The 17207-nt window shown below is 43.9% G+C and overlaps 1 protein-coding gene across 1 annotated transcript in view; it reads right to left on the bottom strand.

Annotated features, from left to right (window-relative positions):
- The window catches only part of CELSR1 (cadherin EGF LAG seven-pass G-type receptor 1), a 174616-nt gene that overhangs the window by 26025 nt on the left and 131384 nt on the right, over positions 1 to 17207 (bottom strand). The window contains exons 12-22 of the mRNA XM_050899730.1: positions 16748 to 16922; positions 15881 to 16022; positions 13752 to 13872; positions 12313 to 12496; positions 11388 to 11489; positions 9472 to 9566; positions 8948 to 9157; positions 6083 to 6266; positions 2663 to 2806; positions 1258 to 1459; positions 752 to 919 (exon numbers count right to left, since the gene is read on the bottom strand). Coding sequence (XP_050755687.1) covers positions 752 to 919; positions 1258 to 1459; positions 2663 to 2806; positions 6083 to 6266; positions 8948 to 9157; positions 9472 to 9566; positions 11388 to 11489; positions 12313 to 12496; positions 13752 to 13872; positions 15881 to 16022; positions 16748 to 16922 — 1727 coding nt within the window. The remainder of the gene's footprint in view (positions 1 to 751; positions 920 to 1257; positions 1460 to 2662; positions 2807 to 6082; positions 6267 to 8947; positions 9158 to 9471; positions 9567 to 11387; positions 11490 to 12312; positions 12497 to 13751; positions 13873 to 15880; positions 16023 to 16747; positions 16923 to 17207) is intronic.

Genomic DNA, 17207 nt, shown 5'->3' with positions numbered 1-17207 from the left:
TTTTTCACTAAAACAAATGAAAGCAAATCCACAACAGCTGATGGAATGAAAGGTAAGTTGCTGCTTATTAGTGCAACTGTCTTTGGGTTGACTTTTGATTCAAAAATTTGAGATTCAAAAATTTATAATCTTTACTCATATAATTTTATCTGCAAAACCTCAGTCCTCCTTTTTACCAACAGGAAGACTTGGTTTTGTCATTTTTTGCACCGGCCCTGGCTGAGGCATCAAGGGTGGGTGCCTGCTTGCCACGTACTCTGTCCATAGTCACTGGAGTGTAACAGGAGAAGATTCAGCCCACGTAAGAACTGAATCATCTCCTGGAGATGCCCTCCTAAAAAGAGGGCATGGGGCAATGAGAGTCCTGACCTCAGATGAGCCATGAATTCAGGCACTGGAGTCAGACTATGCCTGTCCAGATATACATCTGTGGGCAAAAAGCATGAGCAAATACAAGGAAATTGTGAGAATTATTATTGCTGGGTGAAAATGAACCCTGCAGAAAGACATGATGACACTGTGTTTGTTAGAAACCACATGGCTAGTCTTTTGTTTGAGGAGTTAGGATGATTATTTTCATTTTTCTCAGGTTGGTGGGAAATGACTACATGGCTCTATTCCACCAGAAATCAGTTGCCAGTTGAATAAACGGTGCAAAAAGGGTTTTCCTCCAGAATTGTTTTCCTGGGCAGAACTTCTCTGCTACTGAGACAGTTGCCACGCACAGCCCTAAAGCAAGCAGGAGACATACATGATGGAATGATTCCAGAAGACACAGACGGGCTTCGTTCTCTCCTCTGTTTCCAGCATGGCATACTCCACTATGATGGGCTTTTCCACCAGGTTGGGAGGAAGCTCCTCATCACTGTGAATGGCTGTGCTCACTACAGGTGTGTTAATAATAGGGCGATTTGGCAATCTGCAGAAGAAGAAAAATTGCACAGTGATCTAAACGTTAAAATACAAAGCACTGATTTGGTAGGTTCTGCGAATAAAAGATTTCCAGTTGCTTCCACTCAGAAAGTGAAGTAGATGCACCATCAGCCTTCCACACAGCTGTGTTTCCAAAAGCTCCTGGCACTACTGACATGGTTATTCTCCCACAGTGTGTCAGAGAAGGACAAGAGACAGTACTGTGGTGACAACTGCAGCACAGATGACATTCGGTCAGTGTAAAAGCAGCTCTGTCTCCCCCTGCACACTCAGAGCAAGTGGAAGAAGGGATCTGCACAATTCTCAAACAGGTTTGAAGTTTACCTCAAGCTCCTTCGGTCAGGATCATAGTTTTCAGGCAGGAGGTGTCCCAGGGATCGGTATATAATGACCATGGCAACAGTATGATGTGTTGAGTCATCTGGGTGTCGCTTCCTTCTCTTTGCAAAAGCACTCTCAGGGCTTAGTGCATCACTGTTCACTTTAGAGGATAATTTTTGATTTGAAGGCTTCATTGTAGGCACTGCTATGGAATTAACACAAATATTAAATTCTTTCCACACAGCTTCGGAGCTACTATTTAAACTATTAATTTTGCTTTGCAAAAATACAGAAATGTTACTGTTGTTGTAACTCTAGGCTTATAACACTACTGTTATATTTAATATTTTTAATAAAATTTTAGCACATTTCATAGTTATACAGCTGATAATCAAATAACCATTGAACCATGAATAACCATTTAGTCTAGCTAGAAAATAAGCCATTTCTAAGCTAGAAGATCCATAAGTATATAAACACTCTGTGCACGATTTAAGGAGAACATTAAACCAATATGCATGCTATTAAATTGCATGTACCTTTATACATGGCAAAGCTAGTGTTATGACTACACCAACTGGTCACATGGGATTTCTCCCTGCTAATTCTGTCATATAATGAGCTTTCAGTTTTGGCACTATTTCTTAAAATTCACATTCCCTTTTTTCTTACCGAAAAGATATAAGTCACACAAGCAGGTGCCCTGTTTCTGACGAAAAAGTCATAAAGTTGTATTAGCTTATTAATTATTATGTGTTATTTTCACAAGTGTTACTCCTTCCCCATTTGGAGGACATTCAGACATAGTACGTGTATAATTATTGCACTTCGGGTTACCCTTTCTCTCTTCCCTTGTCCAAGGTAACTTGTGGTTCCTCTCAGCAATCTCGGGGTACTTCAGAGACACTGCGAAGCAGGTACTTCCCCAAGTATTCTCCCTCATCACCCATCTCTTTGCGCAGCTCAAGACTTCTTATTTGCTGTCTAGTTCTGATAACATGGCTCTGCTCCCAGGTTTGGATTCTCCATCTTTCACACCGCCTCCCTCCATCTCTGCAGGGACCAGGGGAAGGTGGCTGTGGGCCTGCAGGCTCCAGGCGGCCGTCCCATCCTATCCTGGTGGGAACTGAGGCAGAGCGTTTCTCTTGCATTGACAGGGCAGTTCGAGGGGCCACAAGCGAGACCTGACAGACAGGTACAGCCAGTTACGCAGCCCCCCATGCTCCTGCCGCTGCCGGCAGGCAAAATGCCTCAGAAGTATGCACAGCTGCTCCATCCCTAAATAATGTTCGCTTGTGTAGATGGTCGCCCTGCTCTCACCCTAGTATCACTCCGCTTTGCGAGGATTAATCATGCTCCTTGGGAGCTAGTCAAAATTGCCCTCCAAACGGCAGCAGAAGGGTTTTACCTTTCCTGTCTGAAGGTCTGAACAAAGTATCAGGGAAGACAACAGATGACTCCAGATCTTTTGGATAATCTTCTTTAATGTCATGAAATCGTGGTATTCTAGCTCCCGTGAAATTAGACTTGTCAAAGATGTCAACAGCAATAACTGGGGGGAAAAAAGTTTCCTATAAAATTAACTTCAATGCTTTCAAATATGATATTGCGACAAAATGAAACATGATTGGAAGGTTAAAATATCTGCACAATGCAGAGAAGACATTTAAACCCCAAAATACAAAGTCAAATTTAATTTCTCTCAGTTAATACCTTAAATGACAACTAAAAGCTTACATGTGAGCATTATGTTACATTTATCAAATTATAAATTTATTTTTCAGTGGAAAGGAATTCACAAGACAGTGTCTCATACTAGGAAAACACTACTGCAAACATTGGAAATACAGAAGTGGCATGTTCCAATTTCAGACTTGCTTCTTGTAGGGAAGGCTAAATCTGCTGCTTCAGAAATAGAGTTCTACATCTGTTAAATTGCAAAGTCAGCTAAGCAAAGAAAATAACCTGGATTTTACCTGGGACTACTCCTCAGTCTTCCAGTTCTCCTTCCTCTACACTAGCTCACCTCTCTGGCTCACCTCAACAGCTCTGCCTGTTGTCTAACTGCCAAAATATTTAAAAGCAGCTGAGTTGGCTTGAACTTTCCCATTTAAGAGAAGTCATTGAGTGCCAATTTAGATGTTCTAATAAAAGTGAGAAGCTGGAAGTCCTGGGGGTAACCCTACACCGAAAGCTGTGATCCACTGCAAGTTTCTATATGAAGAAATATCCAAGTTAAGATCTGCAAATTCCCATTCCTTTCCTAGTCCCTAAATAACTCCCAGATGAGCCATTAGGAAACTCCATTAACACCATGTTCACCTGGAAAAACTGTTCAAAAGAAAACAGACCCCTTTCAGGCCAGAGTTGCCTCATCCCTCCCAAGCTCATGCCTTTTTACTCAGGAAAAGCTGGTCGAAAAAAATCAGGATTTACAACCTGCAAGAAATTCTGGTTTTTGTTTTCATCTCAGTTCAGTTTGGTTAAAATACTGAGCATACTTTTTTCTGAGTGTAAAGATAAAAATATTTTGATTCTGATAGTCCTGAACCAAAAGGAAATACTTCGGTTTTGGTTTATTAAACAGAAATCAAAGTATTTCAGTTTGGCTTAGTTCAACAATAATCCTTCCCCCCTGGAGTTGATGCAGGACTTTATAACTTTGTAGCTTGACTGTCTCATGCCTCAGCTTTTTATGCCCCTCTGACTGCGGACATGAAGCACACTCAGGACAAGGTTTGTAGGCAAAGGTAAATTCACTTCTTATACCAATGGGTGTAGTTGGGAAAATAAAACAATCTTTTTGGCACATGAGCCCTTCTTCAGGTCTGAAATAAAAGTAGCAGCTTGAAAAGCTAAATACAAGTTCAGGTTGATAATAATTTAGACCACCTCTGAAAGGAAAACCAGATAGCAATGCTGCTTGGGAGGGACCTCTGAAGGTCACCCAACGCAGTCTCACTTCCCACTCAGAGCAGGACTATCACCAACACCCGATCAGCTCAGACTGTTGGTACCTGGGGAGAAAATGAAATAGAGAGGGCAGGGGAGAAAATGGGGAAACAGGCTGACCAGGCTGCGGTTGCTGTGCTTCACTTGCACGCGTACCACGGGGACATCTGTGAAGTACATCACAGTCCTGCAAGTGCAGGAGCTGCTATTTGCTGGTCAGAGGAGGCATTTACTGTGATAGGTGGGGAAGGTGTCTTGGTATGTCTGATGTTTCTTTCTCAGTTTAGACCCACACCCAGTCACAAGTGGTGTTCCCCAGGGCTCAGTATCGGGGCCACTTCTGTTTAATATCTTTATCAATGATCTGGATGAGGGGATCAAGTGCACCCTCAGTAAGTTTGCAGATGACACCAAGTTGGGCAGGAGCGTTGATCTGCTTGAGGGTAGGAAGGCTCTACAGAGGGATCTGGACAGGCTGGATCGATGGGCCGAGGCCAATTGTAGGAGGTTCAAGAAGGCTAAGTGCTGGGTCCTGCACTTGGGTCACAGCAACCCCATGCAACGCTACAGGCTTGGGGAAGAGTGGCTGGAAAGGTGCCCGACGGAAAAGGACCTGGGGGTGTTGGTCAACAGCCGGCTGAATATGAGCCGGCAGTGTGCCCAGGTGGCCAGGAAGGCCAACAGCATCCTGGCTTGTATCAGAAATAGTGTGGCCAGCAGGACTAGGGAAGTGATCGTCCCCCTGTACTCGGCACTGGTGAGGCCGCACCTCAAATACTGTGTTCAGTTTTGGGCCCCTCACTACAAGAAAGACATTGAGGTGCTGGAGCGTGTCCAAAGAAGGGCAATGAAGCTGGTGAAGGGTCTAGAGCACAAGAGCTATGAGGAGCAGCTGAGGGAACTGGGGTTGTTCAGCCTGGAGAAAAGGAGGCTGAGGGGAGACCTTATCGCTCTCTACAACTACCTGAAAGGAGGTTGTAGCGAGGTGGGGGTCGGTCTCTTCTCCCAAGTAACAAGCAATAGGACAAGAGGAAACGGCCTCAAGTTGCGCCAGGGGAGGTTTAGATTGGATATTAGGAGAAATTTCTTCACCGAAAGGGTTGTCAAGCATTGGACCAGGCTGCCCAGGGAAGTGGTTGAGTCAGCATCCCTGGAGGTATTTGAAAGACGTGTAGATGTGGCGCTTAGGGACATGGTTTTGTGGTGGACTTGGCAGTGTTAGGTTTACGGTTGGACTCGATGATCTTAAGGGTCTTTTCCAACCTAAACGATTCTATGATTCTAAGGATATTTTGGACCCCAAGAATTTTGGTCTGATGATGGGTTTTGCAAGGCTGGGACGGTGTTTGAAGGCTTGGATGGGTGATTCTGAGAAAATACCTTTCAGCACAGGAATTTCTCCAGAAGATGATTTTCTGGATAGGTTCCAGGCTAGGAAGGCATGTGAAAATCAGAGGTATACGATCAATAGTAGGAGGTTTTTTTGTACTGCAGTAATTGTTCAGGGTGTGGTGGTGGTGTGACTCTTTCAAGAACATGATCTACTATGTTCAACTATACTAGGTGGTCTCAAAAGCCATTACCTTTACTTACAAACTTTGTCCTTCCTACCATCTGTACACTACTGTGGCTGCAACAAAATGCCACACAGAGCACTGGCATGACCCAGAGGGAAAACAGATCAGACATCTCCCAGGAGGCCCCCATGGCAACTGAGATATGGATCAAGGCTCAACTGACTTGAAATGAATGCAGATTAGAAAATCCAAGTATGTTGTTTCTCTGTGGGTACTACTGAAACAAATAGCTAGCACCTCTATCCAGCGCATTTTTAAAGCTCTAATACAAAATGGCAGTTTTCAACACAGATACTCACTCATGTTAGTGGCAACAATGACAAAAGGTCTCATGTAGGTTTTCTTCATGTTCTGGGCCACGTTGTTGAAATATTCCTCATAGTGCCTGAGCAGGTGAGCGGTGCCACCCTCCGTTCGCTGAATTTGCTCCCAGTGCTCCTTATTGCTGGGGTCCAGTAGAGCACTACCCACTTTGATAATATTCTGAGAAACAAAGTACAAGCCTAAATTATGAAGCAAACAAAGCGCTGGGTTTCAAGTGAGGAATATTGAAAATGATTGGCATTACTGCCTCAGGTGAGTGTATAATGAAATATGTTAATGCAGGCATGTTCTACTGCAGCCGTATGAAAATATGCACGCCAGTTACTCACCCTGAGGTTTTTTTGTTACATAAAGCAAATCCCTCCAAACTTTTTACGAGCAAAGTAAGCCAAAACTGGAGGCTGTAAGAGAACTGCCTACTTTCTTTCCCCTTTATGACAGTAAACCTAGCAAGAAAATGCAGAAGGAAAACCTAACCATGTTTTCTTTGTCTCGGAGAGATGAGAGACAGGAAAAGCAGAGTGCTTGGTACGTACACTGAAGAACTCCCCCAGAGAAATCAAAATAATGTGATGTTAAAAATCAAAAGAAAGCCATAGATAGCAATATTGATTTCTCTTTTCTTTTGATATTTTTTTTTTTAATTTGTTGATTCCTGGATAACTAGGACAACTTACATGGTGAAGAATGACAAGAGCGAATATTAACTTGTATATACAAACTTGAAAATACATAAGAAAACTTAAATCATGTTGTTCTCCCCCCATTTTTATGTTGCTTACAAATGGTGTTAAAAAGGAAGTTCTAACCAAGGACCTGCCCCTTCTGCCCTTTCTTACAAGAATATGCAAAGGGACCCTCAGACTGAACGGAAGAAGACCCCAAAAGAGAATGTTAAATGGCTTAAATGGGAAAGGTGCTAAGAAGTTTTTAATCATGGTGTACTTATGAACTACATTGTTGTGTCAAAACCTAATTCCTAACTAAGGTAAAATTTGCATAAATGATGGTAGGAATGAATCACCTCAAGCTCTAAAATAGCCAAGGCAAATATTTAGGCTTCATTTAGAAGCAGATGGGGAAGATGCTATATGCTCTAAGTATCGTCTGAGGTTGCAAGCGTGCATCTGAGATAAAAGAGGCTGCCATCTAGGGTGAGAAGCACTACATGGTTCCCCAGGAATGCAGGAGACACATGCTGTACATGGTACCAGGCCTCCTCGGTGTTTGTTAACGTTATTTATGTTGTTTTATTATTTATTTTTCAGGCTTCTACCTGAAACTATGAAAAAAAATAAATCCCTTCTCCCCTTGTGCTCCCTCAGCCTAGGACGTTACCTCCTTTTTCTCATGAGCTTTACTGATTAGCTTTCAAATTCCTGACCTATCCTAAAAATATTTAGGGAGTTCTTGAAAACATCATCTGTATGAGTTTCAGTGCGAAGTGCAGAGAATAATAAATTAAAGCAGAGGTTTCCAAACCTTTTTTTTTGCCTATTGTTCTTATTTTTACTTAACAAAACATGCTAAAAATGAAGTTCCTTCTCAAGATCTGAATGGCAGAATTCATTCAATTCACAGCCCGCAGGTACAAGTTTGTCAGCACAGTGTCTCCTTAGGAAAGGAAACACTGAATCTCTTAAAATCTGGTGCATCTAAAATGTTAAACATTTCAGAATTTCTCTGCTCTCTGTTGACTGTACAGCCCAAGACACTGAGGAATTTTCTCAGCCACATTTCCTCCTTCTCCCGCCTCCCCAGGGATGTCCTCTCCTGGTGCAGCTTGGCCTTGCACAGGGTCTCCAAGTTCAGCCCAAAGTCTACCTGACCTGGCTGGTCCTCCTGGAGTACTGTGAGCAGTGAGCTGGGTGTAGCACACCTTCAGAGGGAGCCAGACCACCTTTGGCTAGCACAGAGGCCAGTCTTGGCCCATGGAGGGTCGTTCCAGCATCCCTACACTGGTGCCCGAGCTCTGGGCTCTGCTAGCACAGTAGGATGTTTTAGCTTGGACTCTGTGCTGTGCCATGGTCGGGATCTTGGAAATAGTATTGGCAAGCATGGACAGCAGTACTCCGCAGCACACATGGCAATGAGGAGAGCTCTACGAGCCTGACATGGGTCATCCAACCTTCATGTTTTCAGACCACAGAAAACTCCCAACTTCCTCCACATCTAACATTTTTCCACCACAATTATGTGTTTCCCCCGACAGGGAGGGAACAGCTTGTTCTCTAGACCTGGTCAGGTCTTTGGTAATAACTGGGTCTTTCATGAATGCTCTGACTAGCAGAAACCCTCTGGCATGCGTTTTTGTGTGTGCCTGCATCACTTTTAAAATATCAATACAGTATGGAGTGTCTTTCAATGTACCAACTGTTTAATAAACATGACTCAAGTGTTTCCAAACTGAACTATAAGAAATCTTCAGAGTCAGTAACTGGCTCAGAGTTAGTTCACTGCAAATTTAAATGAAAATGATCACATTAGGCAGGTTTTCCAACAAAATTGAAGATGGTACACAAAGCTATTTTATCCAGGAATAACACATCACGTTGATTATCTTTTCATTTGGGGAATTTTGCTTTTGGTTGTTACTATGATGATATTTATTATAACAGCACTTTCTACGATATTTGTGTTACACACATATGTGTGTGCATGCACACATGCATAACCAACTTTCCATTCTAAATTGAGAAGATTGACTCATTTGTGAAACAGATTAAGCAAGTACATGATATTCGCTCCACCTTGGTCAAAGACAAATTTAATCATCCACTGCCATAAAATTTTTAAGGGGAATTGTAAAGGCTCAGCACAGTACATAGTATCTCTCTTACTTCATTGAATTCCACATCCCTTGTGGCTGCCAAGTCAAACCCTTGCTGCTGGCTCTCATATTGGAGCACCCGGATCATCATCTGGTAAGCTGTCCTCACATCGTTGCCATACAAGCTGTGTGTGTACTTGGTGGCATTCTGCAGCACTCTCACGATCCGTATGGTTTTGTCTCCATCCAACTTGGTCTCATTGTGGTGCAACTTCTCATTCTGAATCAGAGACAAGAAGGAAGAAAAAACCCAATGACATCTCTTTTTTTTCATTCTAGTTACAAAGACAAGTATCATTTAGGGATTTCTGGTACAAAGGAGTTGTTTGATCAAAATGGTGTTTGTCTTGAGAAAGGGTTGACAGGACAACTCAATGGAAAATGTAACTGAGAGCCAGTAAAGCACAATGGTCCTGATGAGAAACAAGGGGGTTCAAGGACTCAGTCAAAAGATGGAGTGCAGGGATATCAAACTGGAGTCTGAATTGATGATCATTTACAAAATAAAGGGAAAAATGAGAAAACACAGGTTACCATAATTTTTAGATCGACAAAAGTGCTGGTGGTGCAGTTGAAAAGCTCAGGAGGCAGCCAGCCCTTCTCAACATTACAATGGCGAACCGCGTTTCCTGAAGGAAACAAAACATTAATGGTAAATAATGTTCTGAATTGTGCTGGATACATCTTCATACAATTCAAATATCCTGACTTTCAGTTTTCCTACATTTTCAAGTTTCTTAGAGCTATGCACATATTTCACTTTCCAAACTGGGATTCCTGTCAGAAAAGTTAAAGACTACTAATCTTTATGAATCGTTTTCCTCAGGCTTTAGAGAAAAGTTAGGCAAGCTTCAAGATCTGCCCAACCACTCTCAGCCTCGCTGCCCTAATGTTCTCAAATGAATTGAGCAATTGATTTATACCAAATATGAGAAAGACTGTGCACTTCCTAAATATTTCTGAAAACATATCCCTGCTCAGATTTCTGTGTAATTGGCTATACAGGAAGACCTCCAGGATAAATGCTGTCTTCATGTCAAAACATGCTAGCACCTTTGCACGCTGCATGCGGTAAACACTTCAGCCAACACGTATAATTGCCTTATGCCACTTGTGAATGGTCTGTGAGCAGCTTACTGTTTAATTTAGCCTATTATTTTGTACTATTTGTCAAATCATTTTAAAATGAGATTCTTGGCTGTGGATCCTTCACAGTGAATTGCAAGTTATCAAATTCAAAATTTACATTGTGCTAGTTAACTTGCACATAACATATTGCATGTGTCTAAGCCATTTAATTACTAATATCTAAATAAGAATTATAATTAATTGAACAATATCTGATTATATTATTTCTCTTCCATGATTAGGCGAATACAGCTAAGTGTCAGGTTCTTAGTCTGAATATTCATTATTATAAAGCTTACTTCTTTTTAATGTTCTGTAAAATCCACTTAAAACATGCAATTCCTGTAAGTACCCTTGCCTGCTAGCCTATTTGCTAGAAGAGCCACTGGGGTCAACCACAAGAACAGTGCAGAAAACTTATTTTAATTCAACTTTATACTGTTTAATAATGTAAATATTCTTCACTTAAAAAAAAAAAAATCAATTCTATCTTCTAAAATCCTCAGAACAGGAGCCTGGTTGACCACAAATCTTCCGCACACCTACAGGCAGCGACCTCCCCCCAGTAATATCTGGGGAAGTCACATAACCATTTATAACTCATTGAGCCTGAGGAGCCCTCACAGCAGAGAATTACCAGGCCCAGAAATGAGACGGAGGTTTCATTTCCCACAGAACAGCCTTCAGAAAAGATTGCGAACTTCGTTTTCAAAAATCTGATAAATGATTTCAGGGACACGTGTGAAAAGCAGGTTGTCATTTGCTTGCTGTACAAAACAACACAGCTCATGTGCTTTATAAAATGCATTTTTCAGCTGACTTATGGGTTAGAGAAAAGATGTTGGGTGAAAAACGCGAGTTCTGTTCTAACTCTTAGCTTTATTAGCCTGCAACACTAGTAAAGCAATCATCAGGTAAATGATTTTCCTCATTTTATCTTTGCCCAGAGGAGCTGTATCGCTAAAGAACATGTACAAGTCATGAGAAACTAAAAGTTACATGTGTAAGAATTGCTTGATAAACAGAAAATAGAAAATTGGACTGTGCTTTTTTGAAAATACAGATACAGAATTTCTGTTCTTTTTATGTGTGTATCTGCTGCACTTTTGTATTTATTTATTGCTACTATTCCAAATGTATTTTAACAGTTCTTGAGTTTCAGCTAGCTAAACTTTTCTGCTTGTGATATGCATGAGCTATGCTGTAATCTCTAGACCAAATGAATTAATGCCATTCCTTATGTACACATTTTTTTTCTCTTTTTTTTCCCCCTCAAACAGGCATGTAGATAAAGTAGTTAATGTTTTACCCAGGGAACTTACCCACTGATCCCTTAGGACATGGCACAGCAGCTGGCTGGCCAAACTTGGTCTGTGGCCACCAAATACCAGCCTCGAAAGCTTTGGGACAGCCATTATAAATTACTGAAAGCAGAAAAAGAAATAACACAATTTTTCTGACAAGATAAAAATCACAACAAGGAGATATCTCAACCTGCCTAAAGGACCTTCCTGTAATTCCCAAGCCCCGTCAGGATACCTGTCCTCTGCAGTGCCTTCCATCAGCTGCTCCTTATCCACCAGTGCAGGCAGACAGGTACAGGCAGAGGAGAGCTCAGAATGATTACGGGGCTCTGGATTTTGGCTCTGCCTATCTCTGCCTGCTCCTTTATTGTGGGAAAACATTTCTCCTTCAATTCACCCACACACTGTGGCGACATGGCTGCTGCAGCAGCTTTGTGCTGATCACAGGAGGAGGGTGGGTGGGTGGGTGAGAGGAAAGGCAGGATGGGCAAGATGGGGAAGAAAGGCAGAGGGCACCAGGCGCACAGCACAGCCTCTGTGGGCAGAAGGCATGAGGGCTCTTGCCCGCCTCCAGCTGCGGCACAGCAATACAATGCTTGCACTGGCAAATGAACTCAGGTTTCAAGTAAAATTGGGAAGAGTGTTTTGCTCTCCCCCTCTAAGCTTGCTATATTTCCATTTGACGAAAATTAAACAAATATGAGCTTTCTTCTTTTTCCCCAGCCCCCATGAGTCATACTGGCACAGACTTAGGAGGAGGGGTGCATGTTTAGGCTGCTGCAGCTCCCATTGCGCCTGCTGGAGCCACCCTGCCGGGCTCACATGCGCCCCAGGATGCAGCTGCATGCCCACCGCTGTGTACCCCGCATCTGCCCGCTGCTAGCAGCTCTGATCCTGCAACTACAGCCCAGCTGATCAGCAGCGCTTGCTGGACAGGAGGTACCTTCACAGCCCTTCACGGTAACTTCAGCAAATGGGTTGTCGCAGCGGTTGCACTGCCGCCCGATGACGCCAGGTTTGCAAGGACACTGTCCCGTCTCCATGTCGCAGGCGCGCGTGTGGGAGCCGGACGGGAAGCAGTCGCAGGGGTAGCAGGTGTCACTGCTCTGGGGCCTGTAGTAATTTGCCTAGAAAAACCAAAACGATAGACACGAGGTATTTGACTTATATTCCAAATTGCTTGTGTTTCTGAAACCCTGCTCTAGCAGCATGTGCATGATAAAAGGGCTAATTTTGCAAAGCATGGGATAATAATGATACTACTATTAACAGAAAACATAAAAGGTATGGGAAGTGTGTTGTTTTAGCCCAGGCAACGCCGAGAGGCAGAGCTGAGCACCAGGGGGATGGCTGGGCTGCCCTGTGCTGCAGAGACCCGGGGTTTGGACCACCATTTGCAGGGGGGGCGGAGGGCCCACGTTACTCCTTGTGTACTTGCTGCCAGTGCCCAACAAACGTATTCTTGGAGGATTTGCAGCTTCCTCTGCTTTGCAATTCCACTCTCGTATGGCACGAACAAGCCAGTAAGGAAACTTCTTGCACCGTCCATTTGTGTTTCATGTACAGGGTGGAGAACAACCAATGATCACGTATTCAAATCGCATCTGTAAATGCTTTCAATCTGAGGCGTTACATGATTACACAAGAGCATGGTGCTGGCACCCCACTGACTCGATTTAATGCAACAGTTGCCGTGTGTCCTGCTGGCATTTCGGAAAGGAGTATGGGGCCAGATTCACTGCTGCCGGTCTGCACAGGCCCAGCTCCTCTGATGTCATTCAAGCCTATTGTAAAACCTATTGTGCGAAGTCCTTTGTAAAACCTTCAGGAGGGAGGCGCCTCCCCTCCCGTGTCCCCCGTCTGTCCCTGCCTGTCCACGGCAAATTCCTCTTAAACTCGGCAGAGCCGGCACTGAGGAAAGCATTTAGCCTCTCGTATTATTTACCTCTCTCCAGCTGGCAGGCCTTTTGCTGGCCATCGCACAGGGGAGAGCTTCACCCAGCTGGCCCGGGCTGTTTCATGGCTATTACTCACTTGTGATACACAAAACACCACTGGCACTCCTCTGCGCCCCAGTCTGATCTCTCCTGATAAACCAGGCTGCACTTCAGAGAGATCAGAGCCAGGCTTTCATCCTCTCAGTTTTGCCTTCCAAACGCAAATAAGATAAGAGCTGCACAGTATGATTTTGTGAAGGGTGGTGCCAGCAAAATGTTTTAGGTAAAGATTAACTACACTGTGCACATATATATATATATATATATGATACAAAGCACAACTGTGTGTACTTTGTCTCAGATACTCACTTGTTGTAGTTATTAGTGGTATAGTTACTTTTTAAACTAAAGAAATTTTGATTTAAGACTGGTTTCTTTTGCTTACCTTGCAGTGGCATTCTCCATTGGTCTTATTGCAATCAGAATCAAACCCTTTACTAGTCTCACAATTACACGGGCCACAGATGGGATTTCCCCACCAGCCTCTGGGACAAGGCAGGTCGATCCTATAAAAAAAATCAAATTGAAAGAAAGTTCTTTTAAGCTTCCTCTTAAAATGTGGGAAAAAAGAGCTTTGGGCCAAATCTTCACTCAACTCCATCAGCTTATAGAGTGTAATATATCTCACTGCAGCAGCCAACAATCAATACATATATAAATATATATACACTGTAATAAAAGAAAATAAAGAATATCAGTGCTGCGAAACCCTAGAGGGAATGCTTCTCTAAATGTTTTCAAGACCAGCTCCTCTTTAGAAGGAGCATACATCTGTACAAGCAACTAAAGTGCTCTTTCCTCTGGGAGAGGGCGACGTGGCCCACGCTGCCTAGTGGAAATGGTCCCGGTCCCACCAGCCCCAGTCCCCCGCTGGGGAAAGCGCTGGCTGGGGCAGGCTGGACAGCCTGTGTCAGGCTGTGCTAGCACTTCAACAGCTCAGGCAGCTGCAGGCAGTGCTGAGCCCGTGCCCTGTTTTACCTATCGCCACAAACAGTCTCGGGGTACAGCCCCCCAACACTTTATATCCCACCTCCCATCCCCACGGGTTCCTGTGCCAGCCCTGCCATGGGCAGCAGTGCTTGTCCAAACTGGAGGGACATCAGCTCAGATGCAAAGCTGGCTGCAAGCTCACCCGATAAAGAAAAGTCACTGCTTTCAGCCAACCTGGCTTTCTTAGCCAGCTCACCACAGGGTCTAAAAAGCCATGGTCTGCCACAGGGCAGGAGGAGGAGGACATGTGGTTGGGGACATGGAAGAGGGAAGGGTGGCAGCTTTGATCCAGACTATGAATCAAGGAGTATGATTCAGACTATGAGTGGAGCAGCACAGCTCATCAGAGGCTGTGCAGCAACCCAAAAGCCACCCCTGCTGAAGGATAACCCTTGTTTTCGCTGGTTCTGTTTCTTCTGGGTGCACTTCTGAGCAGGTTTGTCCCACAGATGCCCCAACACTAGTGCTGGCAAGGAGAGCTCTGGGAAGGGGCTGGGGCAGCGACCAGGGTCTCTGCTAGCTGGAAGTCTTCGTCAAGCAATAACCTGAAGGATGACACTGCTGAGTCTGTGATCAGCATAATGCACAAGGAATCCCCTCCCTGCTGCTCATTTTAGGAAAGAAAAGCTGTTTGCCATCTGTTTCAAAGACCACACTGAATTTTGTTTATGGTAATGGCCAGGTTTGTACTTCTATGCTTTATAATATGAAAAACCACAATGCTGCACTTGACATGATGTCAGCAGATAACGACAAGGGACAGTGTCTCTGCGTCGCTAATCCAGAGGAATGAAAGATGAATCTGGCAACAGCATGGCCAACATTTGCAAGCCCACACAACAAAAGGTGGAGGAAGAAGCTTGCAGTTTTCAAAGGGAAGGAAACATCACATGAGCTATTCCTAAATGGGCAGACAAATGCACTTCATTTGCACATCATGCATGGCCCATATTACAGTAAATCAAAGTGCCGTCTCTGGGATAAGGCCGGTTGCTGAATGCTTATCTGAGACCAGGAAGCCGGTGATGAGGGAATCGGCATGTTTCTCTCACACAGCAACAGGACGTAGGCCTCCCAGACTGTCCAGAAGAGATGGCTTTTTGCCAGCCCAGGGCCTGGACCCAAATGGCAAAGCCTTTTCATCTGGCCACAGGCCACCTAACTGGGTGCATCGCTCTGTGTGTGTGCTGGGGGAGCTGAAGGAGAGACGCAGAGCAAACTCAGGCCAAGCCCACCACAAGGTACACGTCAGATGCAGTGCTGTGTAACACAGCACAATTGGATGAGCCCCTGAGCTGCTGACGAAGAAAAGCGGCCCCTGAGTATATGGAAGTTTGCCTGGTCTCTGGGAAGTGAGCTCAGGAGTGCCAAAGGGCAAGGAGCCTGCAAATACCATCCACTATGAACACTCAAATTGTAACATGAAAGCTAACTGAAGCAGAAAGGGAAGTGGGAGGACTGTTGCCTTAGGAGAAGAGCTACCTGGAAGGACCAAGAAACCAATAACAAAAGTAATTCTCTTACTTGCTCTCGCAGTACTGTCCATAGTAGCTTTGTCCACATTCACAGGTGTAGCCATGGGATGAGCTAGGTTTGTGCACGCATGTGGAGACATGCTCACATGGGTTCAAGTTACATACATCAACACAGTCTCTTCCAAAGTACCCTGCGGAGACAAGGTCATAAAATTACAGCAACCATTGTAATTTACGATTTGCATGTCTCCAAAAGACCATCTATTTTAAGCTTATACACTAATAACACATCTTCAATAATCAGTAGATTCCCCCTGAGATACTGTCAGAGAGAAGGTACTCTTTTCCCTCTCAGCAAAAAAGATAGTGGGCTGTTCTTTTCAACAGTCTGTTAACATGCTTGAGGCACCCTTGTGCCTTTGGTTCCCAGTTTTATATTCAGGGCATGTGTTACAAATAGTTTTGTATTCTCTCCCTGCATGTATGGGAGGTGACTGTGCCGGGTGCTGACAGCATGTGCTGGCTACATGCACCAAAACAGAGAAAACATTCAAAGTATCTCGATTAGGATGCAGAGTGTGAGACTGAAATTCAGCAGCAGAAAAGGCTGGGAAAGAAAAAGAAAAAAAGAAAAAGAAAACAGACAAAAAGAAAAGGGGAGGTGCATGGAAAGAGCCCTTTGGACCAGAGACCGTCTTTCTGTTTGGTTGATATGTTGCCTAGAACAAATGATCCTCAGTCCATGACTGCAGTTTCAAGGGTGCTACAGTAAGACTGAGAAAGATAATACTGATTGGAAGAGGAAGAATCAGAAGATGAGCACTTTGCAAGCATGCTGCTGCTGCTCCTCTTCTGATGAGCACATGAAGATGTGATCCAGCTCCTGGATGAGTGCATGGGATGGTCACTGGGTTACCTGGGTCGCAGACGCAGGAGTAGCTGTCCCAGTCATCACTGCAGTAGCTGTGCTGTGGACACGGGTTGGAATCACAGGGGTTATCCACTTCGCAACCCTCCTTCACATTGATCTTGATAGCCTGTTTCATGTTGAGTGTAGCTATATTTGTAGATGTCTCTCCCATTCTTACTCCCTGGTGACAAAAGACAATTATTTTTAAATTGGAGTCTTCATTCAGAATACAGTACTATGTGTCTCACTACTTCCATTAATCCATGAGGCTACATTTTAAAGAAACATCACCTGATGAGTCAAACCCAGATTTTTTTTTCAAATGCTGTTCCCTGTGAGATCAGATTTGTACTTGGGAAAGTGGGTGGACTTTAATATTTTGATTCTTAGATATTTTGATGGAGGAAACAGAAATGATTGAGGATAGATGAAAAAGAAAACCCCACATTTTCACATGGGTATTTTC

The sequence above is a fragment of the Gymnogyps californianus genome, chromosome 1, assembly GCF_018139145.2.
Source record: "Gymnogyps californianus isolate 813 chromosome 1, ASM1813914v2, whole genome shotgun sequence".
Taxonomy (NCBI): Eukaryota; Metazoa; Chordata; class Aves; order Accipitriformes; family Cathartidae; genus Gymnogyps; species Gymnogyps californianus.
The sequence above is the reverse complement of the archived record's forward strand: the minus strand, read 5'-3'. Positions and strand labels throughout refer to the sequence as shown.